Source organism: Aspergillus uvarum (genome assembly GCF_003184745.1).
Source record: "Aspergillus uvarum CBS 121591 unplaced genomic scaffold BO82scaffold_6, whole genome shotgun sequence".
NCBI classification, from domain to species: Eukaryota; Fungi; Ascomycota; class Eurotiomycetes; order Eurotiales; family Aspergillaceae; genus Aspergillus; species Aspergillus uvarum.
This window is the reverse complement of record NW_020291303.1, coordinates 133189-147370: the sequence shown is the minus strand read 5'-3', so window position 1 is coordinate 147370 and position 14182 is coordinate 133189. Positions and strand designations below refer to the sequence as shown.

Sequence of the window (14182 nt, the reverse complement as noted above, 5' to 3'; positions counted from 1 at the left end):
AGGAGACAGAGCATATGCCCTCTAATGCGAGGTTCAACGACATGATCTCATATTCTACAGTGCGCAGTACACCTACAGCCAACTACTGTTGCCACCATCTTCAGCTTGATGATCATCATGTCGTGAGCTGGGAGCTTTGGGTTGAGGTGGGACTATGAGAATTGGCCACCAGCTGCGTATGATTATATAGTATGAGTAATTCAGAACCATTGCATCATAAGTTGGAGGAAACATTTCGAATTGAAATCATGCTACCATAGATTTGTATATGAGTAGAAGTTGACCAGCGATGTTCATGAGGTTGTTTGCCAAAGATGATTCTGCAGTTCAAGCCTTGAATCCTCGAATTGTCACGAAGTGGCCTGGATGGAATCAGAAGATGGCGGAGAAACAGCGATACGACGCGACTTTCCCGCGGGAAATGAAAGCTTATCGGGGGGAGCTTTGCTTATCGCGGATTGCGGGGAGGAATTGAAGGGCGATATCGGGTGCGCGGCGAGTTTCCCGCCACGGTCCCGAATCGTCCGCGGTATTCAATGAGGTATTCATTAACTTATCGTTCGCTTGCTTTCTTGAGCGCCCTTGTATTTAATTTTTTGAAACTCAATCTCTCTTTTCCTCTTTTCTTTCTCTTCTTTCTCATTATCTCATCTCTTCCAATTCCTTGTGCCGGCTCATGTGTTGAGTCTTCTCATACTTGAATCATCCTATACTTCCCTCCCTCCCTCCCTTCCTTCTCCCCGTCACATAATTCCATACTCCCATACTCCCTCCACCACTATCACCACCGTAGCTATGGCTGCGTCCTGGTGCGCCCTGCGTGGCTCCCGCCAGCTCGCCCTGCGCACGCGAGTACGCTCAATTCCTTCGTCAATTGCTACTCGCAGAGTATCTACACCTATCCTTCGTTCTGTCCACACTACCTCTTCCGAACAGTCCTCTGCACGCCGCCATGTATACACCAGCTCCATTGGCGACCACGGTGATCCTCACCCCCGCGATCTCTTCCAGCCCCTCGATACATTCCCCAGACGCCATATCGGTCCTGCTCCAGATGCGGCTAAGGAGATGCTGGCCACGCTAGATCCTCCAGTAGCATCGCTCGACGAATTCGTGAAGCAGGTTCTTCCTGCGGACATCCTCTCGAAGAAGGATTTGTCCGTGTCGCCTCCGAGCTCCAACGCTAAATTGTACCGCGACAGTGTGCACGGTGGCTTGGGCGAGACAGACATGCTCAAACTGCTCGACACCTATCGGAAACAGATCGATGTTTCGGGAAAGACATACATTGGTGCTGGCTACTATGGTACTATTGTTCCCCCGGTGATTCTGCGCAACGTCCTCGAGAATCCCGCTTGGTACACCAGTTACACTCCCTACCAGCCTGAGATCAGTCAGGGTCGTCTGGAGTCCCTTCTGAACTTCCAGACTTTGACTGCCGATCTCACTGGCTTGCCCTTCGCCAATGCCTCCGTGCTGGACGAAGCCACGGCCGCAGCTGAGGCAATGACCATGTCCCTGTCTACCATGCCCATGGCTAAACAGAAGAAGCCCGGAAAATCTTACGTGGTTTCGAACCTCTGCCACCCTCAGACTATTGCTGTGATGCGTTCTCGTGCGGAGGGCTTCGGCATCAACCTGGTTGTCGGAGATATTCTCGCAGATGACTTCAAGCTGGTTAAGGAGCAGGGCGACAACCTGATTGGTGTTCTGGCACAGTACCCCGACACAGAGGGCGGAGTGTATGAATTTCAGACCCTCAGCGATACCATCCACAGTGCTGGAGGTACCTTCAGTGTGGCCACGGATCTCCTGGCCTTGACTCTGCTTAAGGCGCCTGGCGAGTTTGGCGCTGATATTGCCTTCGGAAATGCCCAAAGATTCGGTGTTCCCATGGGATTCGGTGGTCCTCATGCCGCCTTCTTCGCTTGTATCGACAAGTATAAGCGCAAGATTCCCGGTCGTGTCGTGGGCGTCTCTAAGGACCGTCTGGGCAAGCGTGCTCTGAGATTGGCCCTTCAAACCAGAGAGCAGCACATTCGTCGGGAGAAAGCCACCAGTAACATCTGTACTGCACAGGCTCTGCTGGCTAACATGTCCGCCATGTATGCTGTCTACCACGGCCCGACTGGCCTGAAGGCTATTGCTCAGCGCATCATGTCTATGGCCGCTACATTGCAGGCTCAGCTTGCGGCATTGGGCTACAACGTACCTGTCAAGTCCAACGCCACTGATGGCAGCGTTCTTTTTGACACTGTCGTTGTTGACTTGCCTAGCAGCCAAGAAGCCGATGCTATCATGTCTGCCGCACGTCAGAAGCACTTCTACCTCCGTCGCGTCAATGAGACTAAGGTTGGAATTTCCTTGGACGAGACTGCTGGACGTGAGGAGGTGAGGTCTGTGCTTCAGATCTTCGCCGACCATGCCTCCAAGGGCGAGGTCATTCTGGAAGAGAGACTCGCCGTGGCAACCGTTCCCGCCAGCTTGGAGCGGACGTCGGAATACCTTACACATCCTGTGTTCAACACTCACCACTCGGAAACCGAAATGCTGCGTTACATCCATCACCTCGAGTCGAAGGATTTGTCTTTGGCTCATTCCATGATCCCCCTGGGTTCTTGCACCATGAAGCTAAACGCAACCACTGAGATGATCCCTGTCTCGTGGCCCGAGTTCTCTCAGATCCACCCTTTTATGCCCGCCGATGTTGCCAAGGGATACACCCAGATGATTGATGATCTAGAGCAGCAACTTGCCGATATCACCGGTATGGCTGAAGTCACTGTGCAGCCCAACTCTGGCGCGCAGGGTGAATTTGCTGGACTGCGTGTGATCAAGAAGTACCAGGAGGCCCACGAAGGATCGAAGCGCGACATCTGCTTGATTCCTGTCTCTGCCCACGGCACTAACCCGGCCAGTGCGGCCATGGCTGGTATGCGCGTTGTCACTATCAAGTGTGACACCAAGACCGGTAACCTCGATCTGGAGGATCTTAAGGCTAAATGCGAGAAGCACCAAGAAAACTTGGCAGCCATCATGATCACTTACCCTAGCACATTCGGTGTCTACGAGCCTGGTATCAAGGAGGCCTGTGAGATCGTGCACAAGTACGGTGGGCAGGTCTACATGGACGGCGCCAACATGAACGCCCAGATTGGTCTGTGCTCCCCAGGAGAGATTGGTGCCGATGTGTGCCACCTGAACCTCCACAAGACCTTCTGTATTCCCCATGGTGGTGGTGGACCCGGGGTCGGTCCCATTGGTGTGGCCGAGCACCTGCGGCCCTTCCTGCCCTCTCACCCGGTCAGCGAATACCTCCAATCTAAGCGCTCCGAGACTTCATCTCCCCCGATTAGCGCTGCTCCCTGGGGTAGTGCCAGCATCCTGCCCATCACTTTCAACTACATCAACATGATGGGTGCTAAGGGACTCACGCACGCCACCAAAATCACGCTGCTCAATGCCAACTACATCCTTTCCCGTCTCAAGGAGCACTACCCCATCCTGTACACCAACGAGAACGGCCGTTGCGCGCACGAATTCATCCTCGATGTCCGCAAGTTCAAGGACACCTGTGGCATTGAGGCGATCGATATCGCGAAGCGTCTCCAGGACTATGGCTTCCACGCCCCGACCATGAGTTGGCCCGTGTCCAACACCCTCATGATCGAGCCGACTGAGTCGGAGAGCAAGGCCGAGCTCGACCGGTTCTGCGATGCCCTCATCTCCATCCGCCAGGAGATCGCGGAAGTCGAGAGCGGCTCCCAGCCACGTGAGGGCAACGTCCTGAAGATGTCGCCGCACACGCAGCGTGATCTCCTCTCCACGGAATGGACCCGGCCATACACCCGGGAGACCGCGGCCTACCCTCTGCCCTACCTGGTGGAGAAGAAGTTCTGGCCTTCGGTGACGCGCGTGGATGATGGTAAGCTCATAGCCCCAGTTCCCTACTACACTACTGAACAACCTTTCTAACCCCCTTTTCTTTTTCTAGCCTACGGTGACCAGAACCTATTCTGTACCTGCGGTCCCGTGGAGGATTCTGCTTAGATTCGATGTGATACCCATGTTTTAGCTTATTTCCCTTCTACCCTCTTTTCCGGCACTGGTACCGCGTTTACCACTTTCAACATATGTTATCCTTCCATCGGATGGGATACCTTGATCATCATCGTGATGGTGTGGAATTAAAAGCCACGATGCGATTTCAACATAACGATAGACGATATCTCTGGGCTGGGCGTTATAGATTTAGAGCAGTTTTCTTACCCCGAACATTTCCCGAGTGCTGGTTCCAACTGGCTAGCCGCTGTCTCTTGACGGCGCAGGGTGAAATGAAACGAATAACAAATAAATTTATTCTTAAAATCTGCCCCTTTGCATGTTGACTGGGATTGCCGCACTGGCAGAGTAGAATAATAAGTTCTATGCAATAACTAACGCATACGTCGGACAGAAACTCATAACTTGCATAGACTGACACTACTGCCTGCATCGGCGACGAAGACCTCGCATACATTGCTGAACATTACAGATATGTCCTGACACTGCTTGAAAACGTGCTTGAACCTTAAATTGACATGTAACTGGACTACCGAGCCCTTCTCTATATACAATATTCACAATGTGTCCCGATCCATTCTGCGGCTAGTGTACAGACGCGAAATGATTTAGAGTTATGACAATCTACCTGGAAATGGAAAATATCCCGACTTCTACACCGATCTACTAGAAACACCCAATGACGCCGTAAAAAAGCCCGTTTATGGTATACGCGATTTTCATGAAAGTGGTGGATTTGCTTCCTCCTGCGAGGGAGGAGGCTCGGGCACGTCCCGTGGGGGCCAGTTCGGCGCTGGGTAGCTGAGAAGCTTGCATACGTCCTGCTCATGGAAAGGGGGCTATGTTAGCAAAAGAGGCGCGCCAGGTCCAAGAAAGTATGTATCAAGTAAGGATGTGCAGTGAAAGAAAAAGGAGAAGAACTCACCCTCCGCCTCCGTCGATAATCATCATACAGCTTCTTCCAGATCTCGCGATCCTTACACCCGCTCTCCTGGAGCGTCCCGGGCTTGACCTTGCACTTGGGCAGCATATCGGCCAGCAACTCCTGTGGCCACATGATCCACGGCTTGGGGAGCGGCCAGTCGGAGAAGTGCACGAGCTTGGCCTCGCTCAGGACGCGCTCGGGGTCCCACGCCTCCCAGTCGTTGCCCAGGAAGGCGCGGTGGTCGTCGGCGCGGAACTCGCCCGTGATCAGCCCGTACTGGCGGTGCGGCAGCACGAGCGCCGAGTCGCCGTACCGCTCGTTCATCAGCTCCATGTCGTACCGGGCGGTCGTGGTGCCGGTGGTGTTGACCTGGCCGTACGTCACCGCCTCGCCGGCGGCCGTCAGCGCGTAGAACTCCTTGAAGGACGGCTCGAGCACGATCAGCAGCGACGAGAGCTGCCGCGTGTCCGGGAGCTGCCAGTAGGCGCGGGGCATGGCCACCTGGGCGGACGGCAGGAAGAATAGCTCGTCCATGTTCTGGAGAATGGTCGCGTCCGAGTCGACGTGGATGATCCGGTCGAATTCGGTTTCGCCGAAGGCCAGGAACTTGCTGGTGCTCTTGTCCCAGGATTCGCTTGGACCTAATGGGGGGTATGGATGTAAGTTGTCTGGATTTCTTCGAGAAGCAATTGGAGAATGCTGGACATGTGAATGTATGCATGCATGCAACCATGTATGAAAGGAACGTACCGGCTCCAGCCTTGACCATCTGCACATCAATCGGCACCAGCAGCGCACCGTACTTTTCATACGCCAGCGCCAGCATCTGACTATCCCGATCCCGGTCACTCTCGACAATCACGTCCCAGTTTTCGGGGTAGAAAAGCACGCGCTGCGCTTTGCTACCCAGGCGATCGAGGGCATCGAACGTCAACAGGGCGTTGCAGAGGTAAGGACTCGAAGTGGCATATTGACTGTAGGCGTAGCGGGACCAATCCACGCGGCTGTAGTCGATATGGGTCACTTTGGGCGGCGGGGGCTTCTCCCGGCGAAGAAAGAGGATGAAGAGGACGAAGAAGATGAAGGCGACCCAGGTCCGCAAGTGTCGCAGCTGCCGCTTGATGATAGCCCAGCACGGTTCGTCGGGGATGTCGAAGAAGTCGGCCTCGGAGGCGTCCGAGCCTCGACGGTAAGGGAGGACTGGCACTTTCTTAATGGCCATGGTGATTTGAAAACTCTGTCACAGAGATTAAGGTAGGTCAGATAGCATTGCGTCTCCCATGGAAGTTGACATTCGAGACAAGATGATCTACTCTGTAAGTTGGTGAACATCCTGCTTCAGGGGATCGCGTGGAAAGTGACTGGTGGCTATGCATGTATGGGGGGGGAGAGGGGAGGCGGACATGTCATGGCTTAGTCACGTTATGCTGGCATAACGAGCCAGATAATGTGTCCTTCACCGCCGCGGCCGATAACTTTCTGCCCTACAGAAGCCCACCGCCTGCCATAAGAAACCAGGGCTTGCTCCATCATTGCATGAAATCGTACCACCTTCCTTGAGTCCTCCTGTACGTGTATGTTATCTCATAGTTTTTTCTAATAACTTAGCTCACGGACATATATGGTTTCCAAAGCCCACTCATCGCGATCCAATACCTTCCCGTGTCACGACGTACCTCCCGCCCCACGGTGGAGATCTACTACTGTACGGTCCTTCGATAGCCGAGGCGGAATTGTCTGGATCACGTCTTATCCTCCCCGAGTCCTCTCACCGCGCGCCATCTAAATCTGTACCTCTCTCTTTTCCCCTTCTTTCCTCACCCGGCCATGGACTTCACGCGTATTATTATTCTGCTCACCTTCTGGTTCCGTACGTACAGACCTCACCCTTTAATCCGCCCAGCTCAACCTGCTAATCCACTTCCTTGCCCCAGTTTTCCGCCTCATCAAAAGCCGCTTCTTCCCCGATAAACCCATCATGGCTCACGGAAAAGTCATCGAGGTTGACAAGTATGCGCTTCCCCCACCTTTCTCTCCACCGGGGATATCGAACCCCGGACAAAAATGCAACTGGGCTTTTGGAAACACTAACTCAATATCCCTTCACAAAATAGCCCCGTCATCTTCAAGGCCCTGACCTCGTCGGGCCCGGTCGTGGTCGACTTCTTTGCGACCTGGTGCGGGCCTTGCAAGGCCGTTGCCCCTCAGATCGGCAAGCTGAGCGAGACCTACACCAATGTCCGGTTCATCCAGGTCGATGTCGACAAGGTGCGCTCCGTGGCGCAGGAGCTGCAGGTCCGCGCCATGCCGACCTTTGTTCTGTACAAGGATGGCAAGTTGCTGGACAAGCGCGTGGTGGGTGGGAATGTGCGGGAGTTGGAGGAGGCTATCAAGAGCATTGCTTAGTTATCCTTGGTATTGAGGTTCTTCGGAGCCGCAGTCGGGTGCATGGCAAGTATATATTATCTCGCATGAAGCCTTTACTTGGCTGCTGTGATCTATCATAATCTGGAAATTGCAGACACACCTCGACGATCAACTCTTCCACAAATCTGAACTTCATAATTTAGCGATAGCTACGCTCCATACATACAACGTGATCATCAGATAAAACCGCCACATCAAATAGCAACGGTTAGCATGCAATAGCCTCGAGGGAATCATCCTATGTAGGTAACGCTGAACTTCGTGTCGCTCTGTACATCCACCTCCGTCAATACTTGATCATTCTGCTTCAGCTCAATGACCGTCCCGTCCTGGACGCCCACAGTCTGGCCCCCGCCCTGGGCCTGCGCGCCGGTGAACGTGACCGTGCCGAAGTCTGTGAGCGCGACCTGTTCATCGCCCGCCTGGAAGTCCTCGACGATCCAGTCGGCATTCTGGCCCGCCAGGGTGGCCGTCGCTTCAGGGGCGGAGACGGTCTGCGTCGCCTTCTGGCCGGTGGATTTGTTCTCGATGATGGCCACCCCTTGGCTGGGCGAGAGGGACTGGACCTTGGCTACGATGGTATCCCCGGGGCTCACGGTGAGATCGAAGTCGTACGCGTAGTCTGGGTACCATTCGTACCAGGCGTCGCCGGAGACCTTGCCGTTCTGGACGTAGAAATCTACCCCAGTCTGGAGGATGGCGGCGCTGTACGTGTCGCCGTCGATGCCGACCCAGGCGGAGCCGGCCTGCGTGCCGCGGCTGTTGGCTGCAGCGGTGGGCTTGGGAACCTGAAAGGTCGCGCTGACGGCTGTGTACGGACCTGAGGTGGGCGGTTCCTCTCGCACAATGCCGGCCCAGTTACTGCTGTACGTGACGTGAGATGTGTTTGGGGATGAAGCCACTTCCTCTCGGTGGTTGCTCTTGGGGTCTGATTCTGAAGGGTGTGGCTGTAGGGGTCGCGAGCCACGAGCCATGAACCGGGCTTGCATGCGTTCTGCTAGACCACTGCGGGGAGCAGCTAGGACGCTGCTAGCCAGGCAGGTAGTGGCTAGAATGGGGGCTAAAAGCTTCATGATGAGCTGGCTAGTTTGTTGTACTGGTGAGGAGCTGTTGACGAGAGGCTGGAATCCGAAGTAGACGCTAGACGCCTTTCTGGCTAGAGACGGCGTCCAGCGATTTTATATTGTGCTTGGGAACTTGTCATGGTCGCATGCGGACATCCTCAATCACCATATGTCTGGATTAGGAAATTCTAGACCCCACGATCTAATCATATGGATTGAACCCCTGGTCGTGTGTATGTCATCCCCGAGGGGAAAAGTCAGATTCATGCCAGGTACAAGGCTTTGAAGGACACTAATGGTCATGCCCCCGAACCACGAGGTTGAGTACCTCGAAACGGCTATATTTTATCCCAGAGAGGGTGACAGAGGAACCATGATCTAAGCATCGGGCGATGATCGATTCCGAGAGCATGTGGTTCCATGTCAATTTTAAGCTTCGTTCAAACAAGATTCAGAACGACAATGATGTCAGAAACTGGAGAGCATGGCTTGTAGTGTTGAACATCTCAGGAGTTGGGATTTTCCCAGCATCGAAGCCCGTATGCGTCTTAGTCCTGAGATGAATATCGAGTGCAAGAGTTTGAGGACCGTCACTTCAACTGAAGCCTCCCAGAAAGCAGCCTAATCGAATTATCAGCACATGTTCCTGGACCAAGCCGAAGACAGTAGGTAACGAGTGCAGCATTCCCACTCGGGCACATACCTCACATGCCAAGAGACGCAACCAACATTCCAGCCATAGCGTGTCCGCTCCGCAGCTGCAAGCGACATTTCGAATGACCTGGTCACCTTTCAGTGCCGATTAAAGACCTTAGGGTCCAGCCTCTAAGTTACCAGTAGTCCTAGTCCCGGCGAGTACATGATACGTCATGCGCGCCCTGTCGCCGGCACCAACTCAGCTCTGTGCCCACGATGGCCTTATGATGAAGTCCTGGTTGACATGGAAAGAATGTTGGTTAAGGTTGTAGGGTCAATGCTCGGACGATAAAAGTTTCTAAAGCATTGTGTTTGCAGACAGCATCGTCATTTAAGTGTAAGCTTAAGCAGTCAATTAGGCCGGCAAGATGATCAGGCAGACATGCCCCAAGCGATCGATATCATGCCGGAATGACGGAAGTCGTGTTGGCCGCGCAAGTGAGAACATAGTGAGAAGCTGTTACTTCCCCAATCATGCACAGCACTGAATGCAGCCTAAGGAGGTGACTGATGAACCGCTTGTTGTTGATCAAAGCGGTGGTGTCGGCTTCGGCGAAATAGTATGGATGGTCACCCGCGGGGACTTTCACCGGACGTGCAGGGGTCAAATGCAGCGACAGGTCGGAGTCTGGAAGCTTGAGAGTGTGTGGTTAAGACCCGATCCAGACTCGGGGACAGGTGGCTCAGTTGTTAACGTAACCATGCGGGCTGATGGTGTGAGCTGAGTGATGCTTACACCTGAGGCATCGTGTTGCTGTACACACGAAATGCTTATCCTTATCGCAAAACCGTTATCGGCTCTAAGAGGATTATATAATGCGCTCCAGCTAGGCTTGTGAACCAATCAGAAGCACAGTAAATGACGCCATGGGTGCATGGCTGACAGTTACGGCCTGAGGCCGCCACACCCGCATGTGACAAATGTTAAAACACCCGGCCGAGTCACCAATTGATCATCCTGCAATTCGCATCGCTATCACTTTCCACGTTCCTGTGGTATAGAGGCTCGTCTTTGGGTTATGATGAACCCATCAGGAATGGCGTCCTCAGTTCCTCGAGTGTCAAGGGTCGTACGATCATTGACTCAGCGCAACAACCTTCCAACAGTGACTACCACACGGCCAGTTGTTCGAGTCAGCCCACTACTTCACTCTCGGGCTCTACACCAAGCTCCTCAGCGCAAATCACAACCGGCTACTGCGCAATCCAGTCCACGAGACTCGTCCAACCCTGCTCTCTCCTTTCCATGTCTCGATGCCCAGGACGCCAAATCTGCCCAGCTCTCCGCGCGGTCGCTCGAATCCGGGCCTGAACCCTCTTACACCACTGGTCACCATGAGCAATTTCACTGCGAGGATCCGATTCTTCTCGACTGGGGTGGTGTGCTCCGTGAATTTGACATCGCATACGAAACATGGGGCCAATTGAACGCCGACAAGAGCAATGCCATTCTGTTACACACTGGTCTTTCAGCATCGAGTCACGCACACAGCACCGAAGCTAACCCGAAGCCCGGCTGGTGGGAAAAGTTCATCGGCCCCGGTAGGCCTCTCGACACGAACAAACATTTCATTATCTGCACAAATGTTCTTGGAGGGTGTTACGGAAGTACTGGACCTTCAACAATTGACCCTTCCGACGGCAAGAGATATGCCACTCGATTCCCTATTCTCACGATTGAGGATATGGTACGGGCACAGTTTCGCCTTCTGGATTCACTGGGCATTCAAGAGTTGTATGCGTCTGTTGGATCAAGTATGGGCGGTATGCAGAGTCTTGCTGCCGGTGTCTTGTTCCCGGAGCGCATTGGCAAAGTTGTCAGCATTAGCGGATGCGCACGGAGTCACCCCTATAGCATTGCCATGAGGCACACGCAACGACAAGTGCTGATGATGGATCCAAAGTGGGCCCGGGGCTTCTATTATGACTCCGTCCCCCCTCATACGGGAATGAAGCTCGCTCGAGAGATCGCCACAGTCACATACCGCAGTGGGCCTGAATGGGAGATGCGGTTTGGACGCAAGCGCGCAGATCCCAGCAAGCAGCCCGCTCTCTGTCCGGACTTCTTGATTGAGACGTATCTTGATCATGCCGGAGAGAAATTCTGTTTGGAGTATGATCCGAACAGTCTGCTTTATGTGTCTAAAGCCATGGACTTGTTTGATTTAGGATATGCCCATCAAGCAGAAACTCAGCAGCGGAGAGCCGCCAACGAAATCAAGATCGCCGAGGGAGGTAGCGATGCTCAGGAAAACAATATCACCTGCAGCTTGACTCTCCCCGCCAAGCCGTATGAAGAGCAACCGTCTCAAACTGCGTCAACGCCTGCTATGGACCAGGCTGTCACTGAGGGTGGAAAGGGGCCGGACGCGCCCCCACAAGATCTTGTCCATGGACTTGCACCCCTGAAGAACCACCCAGTCTTGGTGATCGGCGTCGCCAGTGATATCCTATTTCCAGCCTGGCAACAACGGGAAATTGCAGAGACGCTTCGCGCAACAGGAAACCAGACTGTTGAGCATATTGAGCTTGGGGAGGATGTGTCGCATTTCGGGCATGATACCTTCCTGCTTGATCTGAAGAATATTGGAGGTGCCGTAGAAAAGTTCTTGCAGTAGAGACGGAAGCAAAGCTGAGATGGTGGGATTTACCATCCATCTGTACATTTATTTGAGGGCGCCGTCCCACATATCTACTTACCTGATTTGACTTTAATCAGTGTCAACAAGGGGCTGGAAGAGTTCTCGATTGACTAGGGGCCAGTACATAGAATGAGTGACCAGCAGAAGAGCAGGCATAATGATGAACAAACTCTCCGAGCTTAATATAGGATAAACCCCGGCCTTCAAGGATCTAAGTCATATTGCCTAATTTAGATTAATTATTTGATCTACACGTGATCTCGTGAATTGGACCCGTGGCTACTGGGCGGTGAAACGCGTTGATTTTGCGCCCCGCGAACCAATGATCGGTTGCTGTCACAATTTATTTTATTTTGCTACAGATCATTAAATCCGAGCACAACACTTGGGACTTCCTCCACTCTTCACTGTGTCGCAACTCCATGAAAGCTTGAACCCTTCACTCGAATAACACATCACTCTGTGTTATGTTTTTCATCACCCACCCATTTCAAACACTTCCCCTCCTCTTCCTCTCGTCCTATTCTTCGACCTCCGACTCACCCTTTCGGCTTTCCTCTTCCCCAGCTCCCCCAAAGACCCTTCTCACCATTCCCTATGCACGGACAGACAACTCCACAGTTCTTGCTGTAGACAAAAACTTCTCCTGATTTCCATCCCTTCCTCATACTTTCTACGCCTCACATATCAACAACCTCCACCTGCGACATGGTTCTTCTGCGACTCGGAGTTAAAGTCTTTGCTCGCGAGCAATTGCAGGCGCCATCGTCCTCGAATGATCGCGATAGCCTCGGTCACGGCAAGCATGACTTCCGGGATCGTGAGCTTGACAGTTACTTGATCGTCCTTGAGAGCCCAGAGGAGACAAATCTTGGTGAATTGGCTCAGATCATTCGCGAGAAATGGAAAAAGCGAAGACCGGATGCTGAGTGAGTCCATATTCTACTTGGAGACCATCCAGTCCTTGAGGTCTTCCTTTTCTGACTCAGAGAGGCCGACGAGCTTGACTACTTGCACGAGTGCTTCGGATGTGCTAACAGATGCTGGATACCCAGGTCCCTCGAGATCAAAAAGCTGCTCGACGATGAAAACGACACCTACGACCTCGATGCAGACTTGACTGTTGCTGATGTCTTCGTTAATCAAGGCAAGGCCCGTCAAGACGCCTCGGATCAGCGCGCGACTGTCCGTGTTATTATGAAGCCTACCCAGTACACGCCTGCCCGACTTCCCTCCGTCACCCACGATTGGGATGCTCTTGCGGAAGATGCTGAGCGCCAGAGACTCATCAAGAAAGAGATCATACGGAAGGAGATGAGCCAAATTCCGACCATCTATGAGGATCCCAGGGATACCCCCACTTTTGAATCAACTAGCAACCGTGCGACCTCTTCAGCATGGAGTGCTCATGGGAGTTTGGTGCGCATGAGCGATATTCCTGTCTCCTCCGTGGAACCAGAGGATTTTCACGAATCACCTTTACACGTGGCCAAACAACCCAATTCACAACAACAGCAGCATAATGTTGTTGCGCCGACCCCTCCGCGCAGGCGGGCGGAAAGTCAAGAATTGGGCGATTTGCATCGCAGCCCAAGACCCTTCAAGACACACTTCTCGCTTACAAGGAACGGCTCAAGACAAGTGAATGCGCCGCATTCTAGAATTGAGGAGGAAGCAGAGCTTATTCATGAGCCGCCGCAAGGAACCAAGGACGAACAAAACGCTCACAATCAACATGATATCATGGAAATTGTCATTGATGAGAGTGAGCCCGAGAACCTCGACGAAGGCGTGACAAACGCAGAACGGGAGATCACAATGACGGAAGCTGGAGCCGAGAAGAAAAATTTGTCTGTCCCAACTCCTCTTAGGATCAACAAATTGAAAGCCAACGGCACTGCTATCACCAATGGTGATCTTGACGGATGGCGTAAGCGAAAGCTGAGCCCGGAAAGCCTGAAGCCGAACAAAGAGCCGCGACGACAGGAGCTTGAGAGTCCACAAGCAGTAAACGACGACCTTGTATACACTTTGAGCAAAGCTGAAGCCAGTCCCTCGACTCCACGCCGCGGCGATCAGGTCCCGTCTTTCCCTGGTGCTGGCCGACGCCTAAGCTTCGCGGAGTGCTCGCCTCGAGGGCCACCTAAACCTGGTCTTGGGCTGGGTATCACGAGCAGCCCTTCTGGCAAGCAATCGGCAATGCGTGTTGACACTCCTGGATCCCCGTCGCGTACTCAGAGAACCCCAACAAAGCTTGCGACACCAGTCAAACAAGCCCACTCCGCCTTGTGCAAGGACGATGCCGCTCACGATCCGTCTGGCCGCCGCTCAGTATCATTTGCTGATAGTTCTGATGTAATTGTGAC

The 14182-nt window shown here is 53.3% G+C and overlaps 5 protein-coding genes across 5 annotated transcripts; 3 read left to right on the top strand and 2 right to left on the bottom strand.

Annotated features, from left to right (window-relative positions):
• Nucleotides 1-612: 612 nt before the first annotated feature.
• Nucleotides 613-4393, top strand: BO82DRAFT_327167 (glycine decarboxylase subunit P). The gene is made up of 2 exons (XM_025632951.1): nucleotides 613-3925; nucleotides 3995-4393. The coding sequence occupies exons 1-2, from the start codon at nucleotides 796-798 to the stop codon at nucleotides 4048-4050; spliced, it is 3186 nt and encodes a 1061-aa protein (XP_025495736.1). The 5' UTR covers nucleotides 613-795; the 3' UTR covers nucleotides 4051-4393.
• Nucleotides 4394-4559: 166 nt separating this feature from the next.
• Nucleotides 4560-6335, bottom strand: BO82DRAFT_350868 (nucleotide-diphospho-sugar transferase). Its single transcript, XM_025634264.1, has 3 exons — nucleotides 5738-6335; nucleotides 4988-5628; nucleotides 4560-4883 (listed from the first exon to the last, which is right to left on the bottom strand). The coding sequence occupies exons 1-3, from the start codon at nucleotides 6207-6209 to the stop codon at nucleotides 4782-4784; spliced, it is 1215 nt and encodes a 404-aa protein (XP_025495735.1). The 5' UTR covers nucleotides 6210-6335; the 3' UTR covers nucleotides 4560-4781.
• Nucleotides 6336-6554: 219 nt separating this feature from the next.
• On the top strand, nucleotides 6555-7625 carry BO82DRAFT_350867 (thioredoxin family protein). The gene is made up of 3 exons (XM_025634263.1): nucleotides 6555-6857; nucleotides 6922-6997; nucleotides 7102-7625. Exons 1-3 carry the CDS (start codon nucleotides 6815-6817, stop codon nucleotides 7391-7393), a joined length of 411 nt encoding a protein of 136 aa, XP_025495734.1. The 5' UTR covers nucleotides 6555-6814; the 3' UTR covers nucleotides 7394-7625.
• Nucleotides 7529-8724, bottom strand: BO82DRAFT_162599 (A4/G1 family peptidase). The gene has a single exon (XM_025630270.1). It carries the CDS (start codon nucleotides 8485-8487, stop codon nucleotides 7648-7650), a length of 840 nt encoding a protein of 279 aa, XP_025495733.1. The 5' UTR covers nucleotides 8488-8724; the 3' UTR covers nucleotides 7529-7647.
• Nucleotides 8725-10141: 1417 nt separating this feature from the next.
• Nucleotides 10142-12042, top strand: BO82DRAFT_350865 (homoserine O-acetyltransferase). The gene has a single exon (XM_025634262.1). It carries the CDS (start codon nucleotides 10212-10214, stop codon nucleotides 11790-11792), a length of 1581 nt encoding a protein of 526 aa, XP_025495732.1. The 5' UTR covers nucleotides 10142-10211; the 3' UTR covers nucleotides 11793-12042.
• The last annotated feature ends 2140 nt before the right edge of the window (nucleotides 12043-14182 follow it).

Coding starts and splice junctions, on each gene's coding strand:
- BO82DRAFT_327167 (XM_025632951.1), top strand. CDS start 796: ATGGCTGCGTCCTGGTGCGCCCTGCGTGGCTCCCGCCAGCTCGCCCTG. Junction 3,926..3,994: donor GGTGACGCGCGTGGATGATG/GTAAGCTCATAG, acceptor TTCTTTTTCTAG/CCTACGGTGACCAGAACCTA.
- BO82DRAFT_350868 (XM_025634264.1), bottom strand. CDS start 6,209: ATGGCCATTAAGAAAGTGCCAGTCCTCCCTTACCGTCGAGGCTCGGAC. Junction 5,629..5,737: donor GATGGTCAAGGCTGGAGCCG/GTACGTTCCTTT, acceptor ACCCCCCATTAG/GTCCAAGCGAATCCTGGGAC. Junction 4,884..4,987: donor ATTATCGACGGAGGCGGAGG/GTGAGTTCTTCT, acceptor TTCCATGAGCAG/GACGTATGCAAGCTTCTCAG.
- BO82DRAFT_350867 (XM_025634263.1), top strand. CDS start 6,815: ATGGACTTCACGCGTATTATTATTCTGCTCACCTTCTGGTTCC. Junction 6,858..6,921: donor TCTGCTCACCTTCTGGTTCC/GTACGTACAGAC, acceptor TCCTTGCCCCAG/TTTTCCGCCTCATCAAAAGC. Junction 6,998..7,101: donor AAAGTCATCGAGGTTGACAA/GTATGCGCTTCC, acceptor TTCACAAAATAG/CCCCGTCATCTTCAAGGCCC.
- BO82DRAFT_162599 (XM_025630270.1), bottom strand. CDS start 8,487: ATGAAGCTTTTAGCCCCCATTCTAGCCACTACCTGCCTGGCTAGCAGC.
- BO82DRAFT_350865 (XM_025634262.1), top strand. CDS start 10,212: ATGGCGTCCTCAGTTCCTCGAGTGTCAAGGGTCGTACGATCATTGACT.